This window comes from Nycticebus coucang, chromosome 6 (assembly GCF_027406575.1).
Source record: "Nycticebus coucang isolate mNycCou1 chromosome 6, mNycCou1.pri, whole genome shotgun sequence".
NCBI lineage: Eukaryota > Metazoa > Chordata > Mammalia > Primates > Lorisidae > Nycticebus > Nycticebus coucang.
In genome coordinates, this window is record NC_069785.1 from 124,875,925 (window position 1) to 124,898,529 (window position 22,605).

At 45.6% G+C, this 22,605-nt stretch overlaps 2 protein-coding genes across 7 annotated transcripts in view; both read left to right on the top strand.

The window, feature by feature from the left end:
- Positions 1-9,351, top strand: part of POU2F3 (POU class 2 homeobox 3) — a 94,004-nt gene extending 84,653 nt beyond the window's left edge. For all 5 annotated transcript variants that reach the window (XM_053596125.1, XM_053596126.1, XM_053596127.1 and 2 more), the window contains 3 exons: positions 5,879-5,945; positions 7,107-7,242; positions 9,007-9,351. In XM_053596125.1, the coding sequence (XP_053452100.1) occupies positions 5,879-5,945; positions 7,107-7,242; positions 9,007-9,046 (243 nt within the window). In that variant the 3' untranslated portion in view covers positions 9,047-9,351. The remainder of the gene's footprint in view (positions 1-5,878; positions 5,946-7,106; positions 7,243-9,006) is intronic.
- Positions 9,352-17,488: 8,137 nt separating this feature from the next.
- On the top strand, positions 17,489-22,067 carry TLCD5 (TLC domain containing 5). Of its 2 annotated transcripts, XM_053596131.1 has the most exons (3): positions 17,500-17,610; positions 19,348-19,547; positions 21,430-22,067. In XM_053596131.1, the coding sequence occupies exons 2-3, from the start codon at positions 19,349-19,351 to the stop codon at positions 21,966-21,968; spliced, it is 738 nt and encodes a 245-aa protein (XP_053452106.1). In that variant the 5' UTR covers positions 17,500-17,610; position 19,348; the 3' UTR covers positions 21,969-22,067. The 2 variants fall into 2 exon arrangements, with proteins under 2 accessions (XP_053452108.1, XP_053452106.1); XM_053596133.1 differs by lacking the exon at positions 19,348-19,547 and having other exon boundaries at positions 17,489-17,610.
- The last annotated feature ends 538 nt before the right edge of the window (positions 22,068-22,605 follow it).

The following is a 22,605-nucleotide window of genomic DNA, read 5'->3' on the forward strand; positions in this document are numbered from 1 at the left end:
GGGTGGGAGCCTGTGGAGGAGGAGGAGGAGGAGTTGCATTCTGGATGTACTTTGCACAGCTACAAGCCGCACTCAGGTGGGGACTATGAGAAATGTGGGTTTTGGTCTGAGCAACAGGGTGGAAGGCACTGCCATGTTTTGAAATGAAGAAAACTGCAGGAACAGCAGGTTGGAGAGGAAAAGCTAAGAATTTGAGGTTGCTCATGTTAAGCTGAGCAGGCCTTTTAGGCATCCGAGAGGAAGTATCAAGGAGTTCTGTGACTCTGGTGTTCAAGGAAGAAGCCAGGGCTTGGAGTAATTTGGAATCTCAGGCAGACGTGGAAATTCGTGGAGCAAGATGTATCTTGAGATGTAGGGGTAGAAGGTTCTCCTTCTCTGAGGATGAAGATGGTTGAAGGTTAAGTTGGGAATAATGAAGTTGTGCTTGAGTCTTCCACACAAGGCTGAATGGGTGAAATTCAGTGTTGTCAGAGTGAGACATAACTGTCTCATAAAAGCTATATCGCTGTTGGCTGGGCACCCATAGCTCAGAGGTTAGGGTGCCAGCCACAGGCACTGAGGCTGCTGGGTTTGATCCCAGCCCGAACCTGCTAAAACAACAACAATAACAACAACAAACATAGCTGGGCATTGTGGTGGATGGCACACAATGCCCTCCCTCAGCTGCTAGGGAGGCTGAGGCAAGAAAATCACTTAAGCCCAAGACTTTGAGGTTGCTGTGAGCTGTGGTTCCATGGCACTCTACTGAGGGCAACAAAGTGAGACTCTGTCTCAATTTAAAAAAAAAAGAAAACTATATCACTGTTGATTCTTTCACTATCTAATGACCATCAACCATATATTGTTTTTTGTGCTGACTATTGGGGAATACAAGGATCAATACTATTTGTTCCCCGTCCCAGAGGACTTCACTGCCTAGCAAAGGAACAGACAAATAAATGGATGACCAGCAACATGATTGCTCATCTCTCTGCAATGTTGTTCAACTTTTTTTATCTCACAGCACACTTGAACCTATAGTTAAACTTTCACAGCACACTTAAATTATGTTGATTAAAAAAAGAGTAAGAAAAGGAATATACTTTCTGTGCCTTGAACTTCTTTTGAAAATAATGAATGATCTTTAAAAGATTTCATGGCACACCTAAGATCCTCTCACTATATACCAGTTGAAAATCACTGCTCTAGGAGAATTTTGGCACAGCAGGTGACAAAGGGCAGGTGGGAGGTGATACTTAGGGCAGCCTTCCCCAAGGTGATAATTTAAAGGTGGTGCTGAGTCAGAAAGGAGTGAGAGGCAGACAGGTGTGGGGTGGAGCCCTCACCAGGAGAAGGCGTGAAAACAGTGGCGTGGAGCAGAGAATGTGCCTCACATTCCCGAGACTGCATGTGGTTCCGCGTGGAGGAATGTGGAACGTGAGGCTGGACAGACCAGCAGGGGTTCAGCTAGGAAGGCATTGTGTACAACGTTGAGGAACCCAAGCTTTGCAAGAATCTCTAAAGGATTTCAAGGAGGGCATTGGCATGATCCGATCTGCTTTTTCAGTTGATCACTCTGACTGCAGGATAAAGGGTGGACAGAGTTTGGTTGCAGGGAGACCAGTTAGGACGTGAACTGCAGTTACCCAGGAGTAAAATAATGAGGGTGCAGCAAACCCACATGGGAAGAATGAGAGGGATGGGAGAGATTCCAGGGATAATTAAAAGGTCTTGGTTAATAAATTGAAAGTTGGGCGGGGGCAGGAAGAGCTATAATGAAAAGATAATCCTCTGAGATGACTCCCAGCATTCAGACCGGGCCGACCGGGGAGATGGTAGTGCTGTTTATGGAACAAGCAGATGGAGAGGAGCTGATTTGGAAGTGGGGAGGAGTCATGATTGCAGTTTTTTAATATCATTATGATGTACAGTGAGGCCTGCAGGATGCTCAAGTGGGAATGTCCCTGGGTCCCTGAATTATGGATCTGGAGGTCAGGAGGGAAGGCTCTGTCTCAACACAGCCATAGATGAGGAGTTACGAGCATACAGCTGGTGGCTGAAAGCCTGGGTGAGGAGGGACTCAGCTGTGGAGGAAGCAAGGAGGAAGGTCTGCGTCCAAACCCTGAGGGACACCAGCATTTGAGAGATGGGCACAGGAAGAGGATCGGGGAGGAGGCTGCAACCCAACAGGTTTGAGGGTGTTGGGCAGGGATGAGCCGTACGGAAGAGCTAAGGGAACGCAGAGGAAAGACACTGAGATCAGAGCAGGGTCTGGGTGGGCAGGGCTTTATTTGCTTGGAGAGCAGCTTAAGAATCAGCAAGAGTAGTATACCAGGCAGAAGGAAAAGCCTGTGAGAAGGCACGGAATTATAAAACAACAAGATGCATTTGGGGAATCATAAGCATTTCAGTCTGGCTGAGGCCAGAGAGGTTGCTGAGAGCTGGTTCATGGTGGGCTACGGAGGCTAAATCACCCAAAAGGCTGGAAGGAACCATTGACCATTTCAGGTTGGAGGCAATGTGCTATTCATTCATCATTCCTTCCTTAAATATTCATGGAGCACCACCAAGCACCCATGCTTGGTCCTAGGGATAGAGTGGCGTACGACACATGTGCAGTCTCCACTTACAATCTAGCCGAGAATACAGATGCCGAATGTGCTATTTGTGATGAAGTCTTCAGGGAAGATAAGCAGGTGTTTGAGAGACCTCACCTAGTCCCGGGTTCAGGGGCTTCTCTGATGAATGATGTTGAAACTGACACCAGGAAAATGAATGTCACCATTTGTGAGGAGAAGAAGCTGAGGTGGGGGTGGGGTAGGAAGGAGGGAGTGCGAGGATGAACATTCCAGGCAAAGGAAATAGTGTGTGCAAAGGCTCTGAGGTTGGTGACGGGGTGGGGTGGGGCGGAAGAGGAAGCATAGATGGCCGGAATGGGCTGGAAGCCAGGGGCTGAAGGTGAGCATGAACGAGGCAGCCAGAGCAGGAGGCAGGGGATTATCTGGGCATTGTAGGTCATGTTAAGGAACTTGGACCATGTCGTAGGAGCCGTGGATATGTTCAAAGGTGGGGCTTTGTTTAGAACTAATGGGAAATAGGTACTTGCCTTTTGGTTCAATTCCGACCCAGGATGCCAACATGGAGGGGAAAAGTGGGAGGCCTCGAGGAGCTAATGAAGGGGCCCTGTTGTCATCAGCATTCATTCAACACACGTTTACTGAGCACCGGCAAAGTTCCAGGCACCGCAGGAGGCACTGGGGATGCAGCAGGGAACCCCGTGGGCATCAGCCCGGCTTCATGAAGTCTGCAGGCAAATGGCGAGAAACATTAAATAGTTACACTAATGCTCGTGGTGCCAAGAAGGAAGAGCATGGAGAAAATTCCATAATCCCGTCTTCTCGGATCTCTTTGAGACAGTCCCTTGGAACTAGTACATAGTTTCTTCTGCTGCTGGTATAACATGATTTCCAGGATATAGAATTAATTTAGAAAAAAAAGGCAAAATGGTACAGATCAATGTGAGCAGAATATAAATACCATATATATAAAGTGTATACATACCATACCATACACTATACGTGTATAGTAGATAAATACCACGTATCTGTGTGTGTACATGCACACACGGTAAAACCTCTGTAAGTTGACCACCCAAGGGACTGTAACAAACTGGTCAACATATAGAGGTGGCCAACATAAGGAACTGGGCCTACTGTATTGGTATGTACATCCGGTGCATAACTGGTCCATGAAAATGAGGTCAACTAAAGGAGGTGGTCAATGTAGGGAGGAGGTCAACTACAGAGCTTCTACTGTATATAGAAAATTAAAAAGGGGGCTGGGCGGCGCCTGTGGCTAAGTGAGTAGGGCGCCGGCCCCATATGCCGAGGGTGGTAGGTTCAAACCCAGCCCCAGCCAAACTGCAACAAAAAAATAGCCGGGTGTTGTGGTGGGAGCCTGTAGTCCCAGCTGCTCGGGAGGCTGAGGCAGGAGAATCGCAGAAGCCCAAGAGTTAGAGGTTGCTGTGAGCCGTGAGATGTCACGGCACCCTACCCGAGGGCGGTACAGCGAGACTCTGTCTCTACAAAAAAAGAAAATTAAAAAGGGGGGAACCATTTATATGGATGTTTGCATATGGACAGCCTGTGTCCAGAAGGAAACAGAAGCAGCTGGTCACAGTGACTCAATACATTATTATTTCTTCAAAAACAAGAAATTTCTTGGGTGTGGCAGGAGGAGCGAGGGAGAGCAGAGGGAGGGAGAGTATTGATAACATCTCTTGCTACTCTGCCACCCTCCCAAACCATACCCCACACCCGTCTCCACCCTCACCCCCAGCCTACTGGCTCGTTGTATACGGAAAGGTAAACACAGGCGAGGAGAACCACTGCTGATTCACGGGGAGGTGAATACATGCTGGGTCCTGTTAGGATGGAATCTTCCAAATCGGGGAGGAGAGGAATATCAAATCCTAGGTCCCTGAGCAGAACTTGCCTTTCAGTATCCCTTGACGACACTGGGCTGAGCTTCCCTTGTCAGCAGGAGAAGAATGAGAGGGAGTGAAAGTGTGTTGATCTCAGCTCAAAAGAAGAGTTGAGTAACATCTGGAGATAATACAGCGGTTGATAGCTTCTTACTTCAGGAAGGAAAGGAACATACATGTCGCAAGCTGGCACTTATTACCAGCCCTTAGGTGGGACGCTTTATGGATATTATCTCATTAGATCTGAATTAGAAGAAAATATACTATTTTATGGATGAGAGAACCAATCTCAGTGGGGTTGAGTAACTTGTCCAAAGTCACAGGGATAGCAACTGGTGGAACGAATCCTTCTCCCCGATCTATTGGGCTCCAAAGTCCATCCTTTCTATTTCATATATATATATATATGAATGAGCCAGCCAGCATTTCATATATATGTGAAAGTCTCAGTCTGTTGGCCAGTCGCCCGGGCTAGAGTGCCATGGCATCAGCTTAGCTCCTAGCAACCTCAAATTCCTAGGCTCAAGCCGTCTTCTTGCTTCAGCCTCTGGAGTAGCTAAGACTACTACTACCAGTAGCTGTGGCACCTGGCACCACACCCAGCTAGTTTTTCTATTTTTAGTAGATATGGGGTCTACTCTTGCTCAAGCTGGGCTTGAACTCCTGAATTCAAGCAATCCTCCCTCCTCGACCTCCCAGAGGCAGGCATGAGCTACCACATCCAGTCTCTTTTATAGCTTACCCTGAGTTGTCCTAGGGTAGTAAAAGTGCAGGGGAGATTTGCGAATTGACTAGGAGGTTACATCAAATTATCTCAGATCCCTTGCTAATCTCAGAGCTGCTGATGCTATGAGGCCTCCAGAGGAAAAGGAAAGGTATCAGAGAGCAAAGTTACCTCCTCCAGCAATCTCTGGAGAGATCCATGGTCCATTCATTCATCAGGTGGGGAAGTCCAAAACAGAGTTTTGAGGGCTGGGCACTCTGCTGCTCTGAGCAAAATCAAGGTTTATTTTAGAAAGGAAGGAATGGAGGCCAGCAAAGAGGCAGCCAGCCTGCAGCACCGGCCGTAGCATGGTCCAAGAAGAAGCTTGCTCTTTTCACTGCCAGGGCACTTGGGCAAGGCAGCCTTTGGGCTGGCAGTGTCAAAGAAACCTTGCCAGAGGACACATGGCAGGGAGGGGAGGGCTTGGCATCAGCACCAGGGAGCTTCCAGAGCAGACTGGAACTAGAGGTGGGTGTCTGTATGTGGTCCAGAGGCTGTCCTATAAAAAGGAGGATGGAGTGGAGGTTTGTGACTAGGAAATTACTAAGGAAGCCAAGCCCTGGTCTCTGCAGAGTCTGAGTCCAGCGTCAGACCAACCAGAAGTTGGATAAGGGAGCAGGAATGGCCATTTACAAGCTTCTGTTGTTTTTCAGGTCTCCCCCTCAGGGTCTCTGGGCCCCCTCTCTCTCCCTCCTGTCCACAGCACCATCCCTGGAACAGGTGAGCTTTCAAATGAAGTTTCTGACTAACACTAGAATTGCTTTAAATGTGGGATATTAGAACCGAAAGGTACCTGAGTCAGCCTTTCCTAAATGTATTTCAAAGGATATTAAAATCCATGTTGTGAAAAAACGATTCTATGATCATTTAAGTTAGGGAAATGCTGACATAAGCCAAGTTCAGACAAGTGTGTGTTTGTTTTTTTGTTTTAATCGCAGCACTTCTCAGCACTCAAAGTGCACGGTGCATTCAGGATGAGCCATGTGCAGCTGAGGGGAGGCAGGGCTTTGCATACAAATTTTCTACAAATGAAATTTCTCTATTTTAAAAAACTGCTTGTAGAATTTCAAAGAAACTCAATGCAGGTAACCGTACATCCAAGGGTGCCCAGGACAGTTTCAGCGTCTGCCTGATGTCCTGACATAATTATCAATAGCATTTCCTTCTACTTTTCACAGTGTCTTAGTTTGGATGGTAAAATATATGTCACCCTATCCACAGAACACAGTTGGGGAGACACAAACACAAGAATGAATCCAAACCTGCCATTTTACAGAGGATGCAAATGAGTTTCAGGGAAGTAAAACAGGTCGGCACAGGCCACAGAGCTGTTTAGTGGCTGGCTCGGAACTGAGACAAGGCTCGGTCCCTTCACTCTGGGTTCAGTGCTCTTTCTAGAAGACTGTGCACTTTTTCCTTGTGGAGATGGGAGCACTGGGCAGGCTGGAGGTCTTTAATTGTGCTCCCAGGTTCTCTCTCTCCCTGGGCACTTTCCTTCTGTCCTCCTTTCCCCTTTCTTGTTCTTTCCTCCTCCCACCTCTTGGTCTGCGGCTGCATGTGCCCGGCCCAGGGTGTGTCCTAGAGACAGATGATTTTGGCATCTGTCCTTCTCACATTTGGCAAGTCTTGGACTTGCAGAACCAGCCACTCCACTCTCAAGGGCCTGGGACGCAGAGAGCATATGTGATGACAGCCCCTCTGGGGACAGGCAGAGGTTGATGTAAACAGGGTAGGAGGTGGGCCGATGGGTGGGGGATAGGAAGAGGGTAAGGCGACTTTGGGGATGCACTGGGAAATCAAGTGTCTGAAGGGCCATGTCACGAGGTCCCAAGACCCAGTAGCATGATTTTTCCCCTTGTTTTTGCCTCTCCTTGTCCTCAGTAACGTCATCCTGTTCCCCTGGGAACAACAGCAGGCCTTCGTCTCCTGGCTCAGGACTCCACACCAGCAGCCCCACTGCATCTCAAAATAACTCCAAAGCAACAGTGAATTCCTCCTCCAGTTTTAACTCTTCAGGGTAAGATGGAAGGAAGCGTACACAGACAGCCCAGCAGGGCCACGGGACATGTGAGAGGTGGGGTCAATGCCTTGGGAAATAAAGCTTGTCACAGAGTTGGAAAAAAGGAATGTGGGGGTAGGAGAGGGCTAAGTAGAGAGCAGCCTGGACTTCATCCCTAGGGAGTGAGGATTTAAAAAAGAAGCTTCAGCCAGTGAGCAGTCCTGGCAAAGAGCTGATGTCAACAAAGCCAAAATTTCCATCCTCACTTCGAAGGGTGGAAATTTCCAAACGCTGTAGGGAGAAAGGGCCAGTTCCTTCCCTGGGCTTAGGAGTGTTCCATTTCATGCCAGGAACCCAGTTCTTGGGATGTTCTGATGGACTCTAGTGCTGAGGCACAGAGAAAAGCATGGGCTTCAGGCATGGCTGACATGGGGGAGAGAGGAAGGTGGTGCTGCCTTCTGCTCCCACCTGGAATGTAGTGGGCAAAGCAGCCTCCTGGGCCTTAGTTCATGAAGGAAAGAATTTATGCTAAAAAGTATTTTGAGAGCTGATGCCTTGAGAGAGATTCTGCTCTCATTCTGAACAAAGCAGAGATTTGAAAGTTAGGCAGTCAGTTATAGACCTTAGCCTGTTGGAAGAGATGAATCCACTTATCCAAATCCAGGCAGTTCAGCAAGGCAGCCAGCTCTTACTGGCCAATGGTTGAGAGCCCAGAAAGTTGGGCGTCCTCACTTACTTTCATGGAGAGATGGAAAGGGAAAGAGGTGCAATGGAGGGGGAAAAGAGAGAAACAATATATATTAGTAGCTTTAAAAAATTGTTTTATGCCTATAGGCCCAGCTATTCGGGAGGCTGAGGCAAGAGAATCGCCTGAGCCCAAGAGCTGGAGGTTGCTGTGAGCTGTGATGCTATAGCACTCTACCCAGGGTGACAAAGTGAGACTCTATCTCTAAAATAAAGAAAATAAAAAAATTGGTTTTGAGACATTCATCACTTTGAAGGGTACAGTTCAGTAATTTCTTTTGTTTGTTTTTGTATTTTGTTTGTTTTCTGGTTTGAGACAGGATCTTGCTCTGTTGCCTGGAGTAGAGTGTAGTGGTATCTTTCTAACTCACAGCAACCCCATACTCCTGGTCTTAAGCGATCCTCCTGCCTCAGCCTCCCAAGTATCTGGGACTACAGGTGCCCACTACCACGCCTGGTTAATTTTTCTATTTTTTGTAGAGACAGTGTCTCACTCTTGCTCAGGCTAGTCTTAAACTCTTGGCCTCAAGTGATCTTCCCACTATGGCCTTCCAGAATGCTAGGAATATGAACATGAGCTACGGTGCCCAGGCTGCTCAATAGTTTTTAATATAATAAAAAAGTTATACAGCTATCACCATTATATAGTTCTGGAACATTTTCACCACCCCATACAGAACCCCTCCATCTGTTAGCAGTCACTCCCCACTCTTTTTTTTTTTTTTTTAAGAGACAGAGTCTCACTTTGTGGCCCTTGGTAGAGTGCTTGACATCACAGCTCACAGCATCCTCCAGCGCTTGGGCTTAGGTGATTCTCTTGCCTCAGCCTCCCAAGTAGCTGGGACTACAGGCGCCTGCCACAATGCCTGGCTATTTTTTTGTTGCAGTTTGGCTGGGGCTGGGTTTGAACCTGCCATCCTCAGTGTATGGGGCCGGCACCCTACTCACTGAGCCACAGGTGCGGCCCCACTCCCCACTCTTACCTTCCCACATCCCATTGGTAGCTTTATGATTGACCTGTTCCTTCCTTCCTTCCAGATCTTGGTACCGATGGAATCATCCCACCTACCTCCACTGAGACCAAAAAGTTTCTCCTACCCCACCCTGCCCTGTATTGCCACTGGAAGGAAGGGAGTCATGCCTTCTCTGTATGGACAGATTGTTTTCAGAAGAGTGAAAGAAAATCCCCATTATCAATGAAAACCCTTCTTCAGGAGCAAGGCCCTCCACAGATGCAAACTGTGATTGAACCATGTTCTGACTCTGAATGCTCTTGATACATAACCCTTCCTAGGAGTTTACCATTTTCACCTTCCTTGCCTGTGCCCTTACTTTCTAGTTTCAAGTACTTTAGACAGCTTCACTGTGGCATAGTCTTTCAGAGAAAGGACTTCTTGTTATTATTCTCCAACTCACCTCTGAGCTTTTGGGGATAGCCATTTGCCTGGCGTGCCAAACTATTAGAAGGTGAGACTCTGAAGTTAGCCATAAGCTCTGGACTGATCCCAAAAGCTGTGAAAAGATTTGAATCTGATATCTCCCCCCAAAGCCTTCATGTTTTCTCTGTTCAGAAAAGTTTTCTGGATGAATCTTCATTTCACTCCATTTTTTTTTTCGAGACAGAGTCTCAGTATGTTGCCCTCAGTAGAGTGCTGTGGTGTCACAGCTCACAGCAATCTCAAACTCTAGGGCTTAAGTGATTCTTTTGCCTCAGCCTCCCGAATAGCTGGGACTATAGGTGCCCACCACAACACCCAGCTATTTTTATTTTATTTAATTTTATTTTTGAGACAGAGTCTCACTATGTCGCCCTTGGTAGCACCCAGCTATGTTTAGAGATGCGATCTTCTTGCCAGGCTGGTCTAGAACTCTTGACCTCAAGCCATCCACCCACCTTGGCCTCCCAGAGTGCTAGGATTACAGGTGTGGGCCACCTCTCATGGTCTTGATTATTCATATTAGTTGTTATTTAGTGGAAAGAACACTAGATTTTTTTTTTTTTTGAGACAGAGTCTTATGTCATCATTGGTACATCAGTAGAGTGCTGTGGCGTCACAGCTCACAGCAACCTCAAACTCTTGGGCTTAAGCAATTCTGTTGCCTCAGCCTCCCAAGTAGCTGGCACTACAGGCACCTGGCACTATGTCTATTTTTTTGTTGCAGTTGTCATTGTTGTTTAGCCGGCCTGAGCCGGGTTTGAACCCACCAGCCTTGGGGCATGTGGCTGGCGCTGTAACCACTGTGCTATGGGAGCCGAGCCTCACTCCATTTTCTTTTTAACCTTGCTCCTTTCCTACATATGAATCCATCCATTAGTGTGTCCTCCTCTCCCCAAGTTCATTGCTCCATCCACCAGGGCTCCTCTATCTACTTCTGCCTGCATCTGTCTGCCCAGAGTTCAGGCGTGCTTGCTCTTTCCCTCTCTGTTTCTCCCTATCTAGTCCTCTCTCCTATCTCTTGGCTGCCGGAAAAGGAAGAACAGAAGAGCAAATACACAAAAATTATGCTGGCAAAATACCTGTATATAGCCCTTTCCTGTTTTTGCATTATGTTCTTCTTAATGTGGAATTTTCCAGCACAATGTTTAACTCAGGTGTGAATTTTAAAAATGTCTCTGTGATATTTTACTTTTTTTAAAAAAAAAAAAAAAAAAGGAAAAAATACCAAAGTGTGAAATACTGTGCTAGCTTCCACGGCACTCCCACGTGGGCTGGGAATCTTTGTTGACTTTTTCGAGAACATTGTCACTAGCGTCTCCTTTTCTGTGGGCCAGTGTGTAGAGGAGTAACATAAAGCCATTTCAGAAATGGTAACTTCAAATAGAAAAGACTGCATATCCAGGAATCTGTTGAGATCCAAAGGAATCTCTCTGTTCCTAAAAGAATTTGTATAGTGATTATAAAAGCTATTCCACTCTTGATAAGAAGAGGTTTAGATTTTATTGTTCTGTGCCTTTTTGTTGTGGAGGGAATATAAGAACATGGAATGGGACGGGAAAAATGCTTCAGATTGGTTCATAAAGTGTATGACTCCTACATTAATATAGGGCCCTGAAGAGTTCAGAGTTCTTACTCTTTGTGACAGAACAACCTTGAGGGAAGACTAGGCAAGAGATTAGTTTCCTCAGTTTTGGAAGGGAGAGAATGACGATTGTTAAAGGTGAAGTCAGTTTAGAGACTTAAGAGATGGAGGCTGAGGCTGATATCCTAGCTCAGCTATCTCAAATGTCAATTATTATTTACAATGCAAAACAATAAATATTTAAGGCAAAGGATAATTTCACAATCCTATATATTGGGCTTTGGACTGTGCTTTGACTTTTGGCAGGAGGTTGAGGGGCAGGGAAGCTATACTTGTGGTTTCCCTTAGATTAATACAAATTTGAATAGTTAACTGTTGCTGACTTAACATTGATCTTGGGAAAGGGAGGCCCTTCAAGCAGGTAATGGCTGAGGGGGAAAAATTAAAATCGGGTTTAAACATTTGTTGCAAATAATATCCACGTAAGGAATCAATACACAAATAGTTAAGAGTTAACTGTGTCTGATGCTTGAATGGGGCTGATGTTAAGGCCTCTATTTCATGCCATTACATGGAAGAAGGCCTATTGGTAGTGATTACTTTCTCAAGATCTAGTTTAAAGGGGCTGGGTGTGTAGCAAAGAGATAGAAGAACCTTCAGCAGTAATCTCAGCATACAAAGGGACTACTACAGCACCCGTGGGCCCATCTGTGCATATGTTTACATACATGTGTGTGTTTCCCCTGTATACTCACATGCTAGAGCTGAGCCTTTCCTACAGCAATCCTGGCTGCCTTGACATCCTGCTCAGGTGAGTGGTGAAAGTTGATCCCCTGCACTGTCCAAAACTCTGGTTTTCATGCATTTGCCTATGGTTTTATGAAAGAAATAGAATTATAGCCCTAGTGGTACAGCCTCTGGTAGCTTCCCTTCCCTGTTAACTTAGTTGCTGAACAGAGTCAAACTTGAAAGTGGCACAGATTCACTTTAATGTCTGTATAATTCTATAAAATCCATAATTCCAGGGATTAGCTTCTTCAGCATCTAGTTAGGGTCAAGAAAGAACATCTGGGTGCAGTGGCTCACACCTGTAATCCTAGCACTTTGGGAGGCCAAGGCGGGTGGATTGCTTAAGCTTAGGAGTTCGAGACCAGCCTGAGCAAGAGTGAGACCCTATCTCTACAAAAAATAGAAAAACTAGGCGGGTGATGTGGTGAGTGCCTGCAGTCCAACTACTTGGGAGGCTGAGGCAAGAGGATCTCTTGAGTGCAAGAGTTTGAGGTTGCTGTGAGCCAGGACACCATGACATGCTACTCAGAGAGACAGAGTGAGACTGTCTCAAAACAAAAAGAGCATCCAGGGGCAACAACCAGTCATTGCCAAGGGAGAAAGAAAAGGGAAAAAAGATTGCTGCTGCTGCTTTTTAAATGTTCTTTCTTTTTTTCAAATTTTCTTTTATACTCTGATGTTTAGTTGATTCAAAGCTGGAGGGCCCAATTCTGGGTTTCTAAGACAAAGTAAAGACTTTTGGTCTGACTCAGAGAATTCATTTATTAGTCTATTAGTTTATTAGTCCCATGACTCCTGATCCCCAGGTTTCCAGGGCAGTGACCTCCCTCCAGGTGCATCCTGCAGGCTCCTGTCATATTGTGCTGCCTCTTCTGCCGCTTCTCAGTGTAGAGGGGACTTCTGTGAAATTGAGACTTTTTGTACCCCCATACCTAACATTATGACTGGCACATATTAGCCACTTCAGATTTTAAAACATGGGCTAGGCATGCTGGCTCACACCTGTAATCCTAGCACTTTGGGAGCCCAAGGCAGGTGGCTCACTTGAAGGCAGGAGTTTCAGATTAGCCTGAGTAACAGTGAGAACCTGTCCCTACAAAAAATAAAAGTTAGTGGGCGGCGCCTGTGGCTCAAAGGAGTAGGGCACCAGCCCCATATACCAGAGGTGGTGGGTTCAAACCTGGCCCCAGCCAAAAACTGCAAAAAAAATAATAAATAAAAGGTAGCTTGGCATGGCAGTGCACACCTGTAGACCCAGCCACTGAGGAGGTTGAGGCAGGAGGATTGCATAAGCTCAGGAGTTTGAGGTTGCTGTGAGCTACGATGACGCCACTGCACCTCTAGCCCAGGCAAAAGAGAGACTGTCTCAAAAATATACATATATTTTTAATGGAATTCCTTCCACCCCCCCCACCCCCCAGCAAATAACTTCTAACACCCTTCACTGAGGTAGAAGCTGTGAGTACATAAGAATATAGTAAACATCTGTAGGAAATTTTATTTGTATGGACACAGCATATCTTGGTGTTTAAGGACATGACCTCCAGAGTTGTATTGCCTGGGTTTGTACCCAACTCTGTCTCTTAATAATCATGTCATCTAGGGAAATTCTTGAGTGCTCTTTGCCTCAGTTTCTTACCTGTGAAATGGGGATAACCTAACCCATCCGTAGAGTTGTGAGAATTAAATGAATACACACACACACACACACACACACGTTATATTAACACATATATAGACCAATGCCTGGTACATTCCACTCGGTGCAATATAGGCGTTATTTGTGGTCATTGTGATTCTTTTTTTTTTTTTTTTTATTTGTAGAGACAGTCTCACCCTCAGTAGAGTGCCATGGCATCACACAGCTCACAGCAACCTCCAACTCCTGGGCTTAAGGGATTCTCTTGCCTCAGCCTCCCGAGTAGCTGGGACTACAGGCACCCGCCACAACGCCCAGCTATTTTTTGGTTGCAGTTCAGCCAGGGCCGGGATTGAACCCGCCACCCTTGGTATATGGGGCCGGCGCCTTAGCAACTGAGCCACAGGCGCCGCCCGTCATTGTGATTCTTATCAGGAAAGTGAATTGGTGGAGAGTTTCCTATCCCCTGCTCTTCCCCAACAGCCTAGAACTTTTGGGGGTATACTATTGTTTTTTTTTTTTTTTGGTTGCAGTTCAGCTGGGGCTGGGTTTGAACCCGCCACCCTCGGTATATGGGGCCGGCGCCTTACCGACTGAGCCATAGGCGCTGCCCCGGGGGTATACTATTGTTGATAAGGATCTCACTGGGTGGGACAGGGATTGTGGCCAAAGATATATACATTAATAAAATTTAATCCCAGGTAATAAAGCTTGAACCTGAAATCCCAGCCACTCCAGATCAGAAAGGCCTAATATCCTAAGAAGAACTGGCACCTTCCCTTATCTCCTCAGCCTTTAGACTCCTGTATCTAAATACTAAAAACTGTCCTGTTGTGGAAAATGATGACAGCTAGAGGAAAGTCCCAGATTCAAATACTGGAAGGAAAAAAAATACGGCAATAAAAACAAATGGGGAATAGGTCAAGATTTGCATACTATCCATTTACTGAAATAGAGCCTTCCATGTTTTCTTTCTTTAGACCAGCAGTTCTCAACCTGTGGGTTGCAACCCACCTTGAACTATATTAAAGGGTCGCGGCATTAGGAAGGTTGAGAACCACTGCTTTAGACTATCATTACTTCTTACCTGGTCCATCTCAACACAAGTCTAACATGTCTTCTCTAATTCATTTTACATGAATTTTAGTTGACTGGCCTTGGAATGGAGATTCTCAACTTTGGTTACACACTGGAATTATACAGGGAGTTTTAAAAATGATTGATGTCCACACAGAGATTCTGATTTACTTTGGGATGTGGTCTGAACATCAGTTTTTTTTTTTTTTTGGGACATGATCTCAACTTGTCACTCATGCTGAAGTGTAGAGGTGTGACCAGAGCTCATTGCAACCTCAAACTCCTGAGCTCTAACAATTCTCCTGCCTCAGCCTCCTAAGTAGGTAGGGCCATAGGCACATGACACAATACCTAAATTTTTTTTTTTTTTTTTTTTAGAGAGAGAGTCTCACTTTGTCACCCTTGGTAGAGTGCTGTGGTGTCACAGCTCACAGCAACCTCCAGCTCTTGGGCTTAGGCGATTCTCTTGCCTCAGCCTCCCGAGTTAGCTGGGACCACAGGTATATGGGGCCGGTGCCCTACTCACTGAGCCATAGGCGCCACCCCAATATCTAAATTAAAAAAATTTTTTCATAGAGGTGGGGTCTCACTGTGCTGCCCAGGCTGGTCTCAAACTCCTGGGCTCAGCTGGCATTGGGATTTTCAAAAGCTTTTCAGGTGATTCTACTGTGCTATCAAGGATAAGGACTACTGTCCAAATGTGCACAAATCACTAAGAATTTTGTTAAAATGTAGATTCTGGGCCCAACACGGTTGCTCATGCCTGTAATCCTGGCACTCTGGGAGGCTGAGGCAGGAGGATTGCTTGAGCTCAAGAGTTCAAGATCAGCCTAAGCAATTGTACGACCACCATCTCTACTTAAAAAAAAAAAAAAAACCAGAATAATTAGCTGGCCATTGTGGTGGGCACCTATAGTCCCAGCTACTTGAGAGGTTGAGGCAGGAGGATCACTTGAACCCAGGGGTTTCAGGTTGTTGTGAGCTGGGCCTACACCATGGCTCTCTAGCCTAGGCAACAGAGTGAGACTCTGTCTCAAAAAAAAAAAAAATGCAGATTCTGACTTAGTAGATCTGGGATTAGGGTCTGGGAGTCTGTGTTTCTAACAAACTCCCAGGTGGTGTAGATTTTACTAGTCCGTAGACCATACCCTGAGTAGCAAGGGCTTGGAGAGCATGATCACACAATCCCCGAGCTCTATAATGTGGGATTTCTCTTATTCACATAATAGCAGGCCTTATCCTGGCATCACAGACTGGCAACAGAGGCATTTAAGGCCCTCTAACAGCAGTGGTAGAATGTGACTGATATCTGAATGGTTCTTGCATTTAAAAAAATGCATATTCCGGGCGGTGCCTGTGGCTCAGTGAGTAGGGCACCAGCCCCATATGCCTAGGGTGGCGGGTTCAAACCCAGCCCCGGCCAAACTGCAACAAAAAAATAGCCGGGCATTGTGGCGGGCGCCTGTAGTCCCAGCTGCTTGGGAGGCTGAGGCAAGAGAATCGCGTAAGCCCAAGAGTTAGAGGTTGCTGTGAGCCGTGTGACGCCATGGCACTCTACCCGAGGGCGGTACAGTGAGACTCTGTCTCTACAAAAAAAAAGAAAAAATGCATATTCCTAGGCTCCATACCAGACCTACTAAATTACAATATTCAAGTTACAGCCAGCACAGTGTAGTTTGAAAACACTTTCTAAGTGTTACAGATGATTGCCAAGCTTTAGGAACTACAATATGCTTCCAGTATAGTTTTCCAGGCTCATTTCCCACTATTTCAACCAACAAACATTATTGCACCTGTGTCATACCATATACTATGGAAACAAAGATGAAAACGGTGTCATCCTCACCTTTGAGGAATTGGCAAGATAAATGACTAAAACTAGAATATTTACTATTCCCCAGATATTGTCTAAACACACATCTGCTAAAGGTTTTCTCTTTCTGAGAGTGTCTGGGTTCCTCAGCACCCGATCATTGCCTGTCCTAATTAACTTCAGACACCCTCTTTATCCCATTTGAGCCTGCACACTTCTCTCTTCAAGCTTACTCTCCTTGGTATTAAAATAGACCCAACGTGAAACAAAACAGTAGTTGACATTTATATAGTGACTTCTAGGTGCCAACCCATGTTCTAAGCACTTATATATGTAATCTTTTAAAATTCTCCCAATAACCTATGAACTTGGGTTTTATTACTTATTACCATTCTGAGAAAAGGGAGAAATGCAAAGTTAAGTAACTTGCCCAAAGGCATACCAAGCAAGGTTTACCCTTAAGCCTATGCTTTCCTGCCAAGTTAGTGACAGAGCTGAAATTCAGAATACTGTAACATAATTCTCAGTGACCCTGGCACTTTCCCGGTTATCACTTATTTCTGTGCTTGTTTCACAATATAGATTCAAGTACCAGGGCAAGAATGATGTTTTACATCTCCTACGGTGCCTGCTTATTGTGTATGCACTTAGTAGGCATTCAATAAACGGTTATTGGCTAGGCTGTCCCACCGTGGGGAGAGGAGGAATGGAAATGGACTTAAACTAACAGACAACAGATAAACAAGATAACAGCCTGCAGGTCTCACGTCACCACTAGATCCCTCTCATCCTTCCCCGCCAGAAGGAGGAGGACCCTCCAGGCTTTCCGAAGGTCCAGCGTCCAGCTCTGGCTCTGCGCTCCCTCCTCCCGGCCAGCAGGTGCCCTCAGACCCCCGGCTTCGCTGCCGCCGCCGCCGTCACAGCCTCGCTCGCTCCCGCTCGCTGCGCCGCTTCCTGTCGCCGCGATCCGGGCCCCGAGCTGTGGGCGAGGGTTCCCGGTTCGCTCCTCTAAATAACAGCGCGGCGCCAGCCGTCCAGCCGCGGTGGGCGCGGACCGGTGGCCCCTTGGTGGGGAAGGAGGCGGGCAGACGCCCTGGCCTGGCTCCCGGGAGGGGACAGGGCCTCCTGCCTCTGGGCGCCCGGGGCCGCGGGCTGCCGGGATAACGGTCTGGCCCCGGGCTCCCGGGCCGGGCGCGGCCGGCAGTGGCAGGCACGCCCGCGCGGAGGTGCCATCGCCCGCCCTGCGCCACGCCCGAGTCTGCCGCTCGCCGCCAGCCACGCCCGCTCCCAGGCCAGGAGCCAGGTGAGCCCGCCTGGCGCTCCTGCTCTCGCATCTGGAGAGGAGCCCGCCCAGGACTTTTGAGCTGCAATGGCCATCTAAGTACTCTTCCATTCTTTTGACAAAACAAGAGCGAAAAGCCGAACCTCAGGAGTTCCCAAGGTCACAGAGTTGTATCTGCCATTTACAAATATTCTATTACTTGTTTGTAAATGGGCCACTGTTTGCTCCATTCTGCCAGGGAATTACGATTCAGAGAAGAGGACTCTAAAAATACTAATCGGCATATCCAAATGAGCTGATCCGCATTACTGGCCAGTGACCCTGGCATTTAAAAGGAAGTAAGGGCGGGCAGTTTTTTTCACTCTGGGTACTTTGTATTTCTGTCCCTTTTTCTGAAAAGTGGCCTGGGTGTTTTACAAAATGTATCTCAGAACTCCATGTCAAAACTGGACAAACCATAGAGTTCTTCAATCCTTTTTTCTTTCTTTCCTTTCCCTTTCTCCCTCCCTCTCTGTCTTCCTCGCTGTCCCTTCTCCTGCCTCCATTTTTTTCCTAATTTTTTTGTAAAACCTGAGGCTCTAGGTGAAAGTAATTTGCCCACACTCTTCTGGTTAGTTAGGGGCAGAATTGGTACTCAGGTCTATTATGGAAACCTACTAATTTCTTGAATGGAAATTTGCTTTCAGATGAAGGCTGTACAGAACTTGACCTTGATAAAGCCCTTTGTGGATAGCATTCTTGGGAGTGGTTTGTGTACTGAAGTGTGTTGGTCCACAGATACTATTTCACTTGTCAGATTAGAGTTAAGCAATTAAGTGTAGCCATGCAGAAAATTCCTGCTGAAATGAGACAGATATCTGAAATGTTTTTGACTTTTTTAATTTGTAGTTTCAATAGAGGAATCGCAATTGGTCGTTTTTAGATTTTAATCTCGTATGACTACATTGGCTCAGTTATAGTTGTTCTTGTCCTCATATAGTTGTCACCAGTAAAAATTCCAAAGTGTAGCTTTCTGACATGGTTTCATTTTTAACTGAATAATTGCCTTAAGCCCATTTTTGTATTTCAACAAAAACTCCCCTCTTTTACCTCAAAATCCTGCTGCTTTCCTCCTTGGTAAATCTCTGAGTTAGATGTCAGAACTGAATAAGACTAGGATCCCTTCCCCCTCTTTCCAAGAAGTCTGGATTCTTTGTTTAGTTCTATATTTAGATTTACCCCCCAAGTTTAAATTTTGACTGATAAACCTGTGGCCTGACTCCAAACCTCAGCTGAAGTTAGCATGACTTAAAACCACATTAAACCATCATGTGACCTCCAGCAGAAACCAAGGTAGTGGTGGTGTGTTTTTTCATGAGAACTTCTCACTAGGATCTATGTAATGCAAAGACATTGTGTAATATATGTGTTTTATTATCCATGTATTACCATCCAAGATCAGTCATCACTGGAGGGTTGTTAATGACATTTACTTATAAATGTGATGTCAGCCTGTCAACTCAGAATACAGTTCCCAGTTTCCAGTGTACAACTTCTACCAGTTGCCAACATGCTATCTTTAAGGAACATACAGTTATAAATATAGCCATACTTAAAATAGAAGATGCTTGGCTGTGTAGATAAGGAGGAAGTATTTCAATAAAAGTAATATGTTTATGCTATTCTGCAGGAGAAATGAGGACATATATACATAGTGACCCAAAGCTGTTTTCTTAGGGTGCATCCTTTGTTTTTCTGGTTTTGGTCTTTTCATCCTAGGATGGCACTAGCTCTGTGTCTGCAGGTGCTGTGCAGCCTGTGTGGCTGGCTTTCGCTCTATATTTCTTTCTGCCGCCTGAATAAGCATCGAAGCTATGAGTGGAGCTGCCGCCTGGTTACTTTCACCCATGGAGTGCTCTCTATAGGCCTCTCGGCTTACATTGGCTTCATTGATGGCCCATGGCCTTTTACCCACCCAGGTAGGTAGGGGATGATAGGGGATTTTCTCTTAGGGGTTTATGATTTGAGGGTAGTCTTGGATGGAATTTTTAAACAGAGTTTATATAACATCGAAGAAGAATTCCCATAAAACACCCTTTTGGTTTGCTTGTTTGTTTTTGAGACAGGGTCCTGCTCTGTTGCCTATGCTAGAGTGGTGCTGTCATAGTTCACCTCATACTCCTGGGCTCAAGCAAACCTCCAGCCCTAGCCTAAGTAGCTGGGAAACTACAAGCATGTGCCACTACACCTGGCTAATTTTTCTATTTTTTATGGAGACAGAGTCTTACTATGTTGCTCAGGCTGGTCTCGACCTGGCTTCAAGCAATCTCCCCATCTCAGCCTCCCGAAGTACTATGATAATAGGCATAAGCCACCATCCCCAGCCTTAAAGCAAATTTTAAACTGCTTGTTACTATTTAGTCAATCAGTATTGTACAAAACATAAACCCAATATCAACATCTTCTACTATCAACCCAAACACAAATAGAACTGTATTTTATCTTATTTTTATTTTTATTTTTTGAGACAAGAGTTTTACTTTGTTGCCCTCAGTAGAGTGCCCTGGTGTCATAGCTCACAGCAACCTCAAACTCTTGGGTTCAGGCAGTCCCCTTGCCTCAGTCTCCCAACTAGCTGGGATTACAGGCACCTGCCACAACCTCTGACTGTTTTTAGAGATGGGGGTCTTACTGTTGTTCAAGCTGGTCTTGAACTCCTGAGCTCAAGCAATCTACCCGTTTCAGCCTCCCAGAGTGCTAGGATTATAGGCGTGAGCCACCTCATCTGGCTAGAACTGTATTTTACATATTTTTTTGTAAATCTGTAATTTATGCTCTGTCGTAATTCAAAGGATATCATCTTTCCATGTCTATGTAAAAAGGATAAAGTCTTTTTTGTCCTTTTTAATTGTTCCATATTATTGTGTTTTATGCATTTACTATCACTGATTTAACCAATGCCTTATCTGGGGTAACTACATTAATTTTTAAATGACTAGATGGTGTTAAGTATTACTTCTTGAGTATACAAAAATTGCACCCCCTGGGTACAAATGTTGGCTGAGCCTGCCACGTTAAAATACTACAGATTGGGTGACCTTAACAACAGAAATTTGCTTTTTCACAATTCTGGAGGCTAGAAGTCCAGATGGAGAAGGTATTGGAATGTTTGATTCCTTCTGAGGCCTCTCCTTGGCTTGCAGATGGGCGCCCTCTCTCTATGTCCTCATGGTCACCCCTCTCTGTGTGTATCTATGGTCCTAATGTCTTCAGAGCCCACCCCAATGATCCTATTTTAACTTAATTACTTCTTTAAAGACACTTTTTCCAAATATAGTCACATTCTGAGGTCCTTGGGTTAAGGGTTTCATGATATTAATTTGTGGGGAGAACACAGTTTGTCTCATAACTTCCGTTAGATCCTTTTTTTAAAAAAAAGCTTCCCTAGATTTACATATTGAGCTTTGGGGTTTTCCTCAAAACTGTCAAACTGAGATGAAAGCAATTCTTTGGTTTTGTGTTGTATCTGAAGATTCTTCATGGTTTCAAACATAGCAGGTCCTTGTCACCTATGTTCTTGGACGTGGGAACACACTAACTTTTGGAGTTCTCTGCAGAGTCTACTTTCAGGGTAGGTTAGTACCACCAATCTCCCATTAAGCTAAGAAATTAATCTGATGTTCAGGACAGAATGACTAAAGACTCTGGAAATAGACTTTTAGCTGGTTTAAAAAGCACATGCCTGCCATTGTTTTTATCTTCTTCACTGATTCAGTAAGATTTGAAAGACCACTTAGGGGCCCTACGCAAGGCAGCACAATACTCAGTCACTCAATTTGCTTCTGTCTTGGTTTATTTCAGGCTCACCTAACACACCCCTCCAAGTTCATGTTCTGTGTCTCACCTTGGGCTACTTCATCTTCGACTTGGGATGGTGCATCTACTTCCAGTCCGAGGGGGCCCTGATGCTGGCTCACCACACGCTGAGTATCTTAGGCATTATCATGGCACTGGTGCTTGGGGAGTCAGGCACAGAAGTCAATGCAGTCCTCTTTGGAAGTGAGATTACCAACCCCTTGCTACAGATGCGCTGGTTTCTCCGTGAAACAGGCCACTATCACAGTTTCACTGGAGATGTAGTAGACTTCCTCTTTGTGGCTCTGTTCACTGGAGTGAGGATTGGTGTGGGAGCTCGCCTCCTTTTCTGTGAAATGATCTCACCCACACCCAAGTGGTTTGTGAAGGTTGGCGGAATAGCCATGTATGCGGTGTCTTGGTGTTTTATGTTTAACATCTGGCGCTTTGCATGGAAGAAAAGCATTAAGAAATACCATGCTTGGAGAAGAAGGCGGAGTGAGGAACGGCAGCTAAAACATAATGGACATCTCAAGACTCACTAGCTAAGACTTGCTTCAGACAATGGACTGGGTTAAGTCAGCTGTGGGAACCAGGTTGGAAATTAAACTTAAGACAAACTTAGGTTTCAACAAAGGGCTAAACTTTTTGATCAATTTGGTCAGTCTTCAAGTTGAGCATATGTCAGTATTAAGACAGTAACTTCTACAGTGACACACTTGTAGAAAGTGAGAATACTTAGTGGTAGTTGGGAATAAGGACTGGCATTTGTTTTCATTTGTAGTAACCCTGGGTCCTCTTGCCCTTGGGAGGTTCGATGTTCAGACAGCTGAGAAAGGAACTTGAAAAAGGTTAATGGTGTTTCTTGTTCCTTCAGGAAGCAACTCCTTTAACAAAAACTTATTCCTGCTTTCCATGTAGTAATTTATATAAGTTCACCCCCCATTTACTAAAAATGAGGGACTTTCAGGAAGAGCCATAGCTTTGGCAAGGTCAGGGAATTGGGTCTACTTAATTAAACAAAGGAGGTTAGAAAGATGAGAGTTGAAATTGTGGCAGTGGTAGGGAGTTACTTACTGAACTTCCCTATTCCAACTCTTTTGGAGGTCCCCAAGACCAGGACTAAAAGACTCAGAGAACTCAGCGTCTAGTCTTTCATAGTTTTGATTTATTATAGTGAAA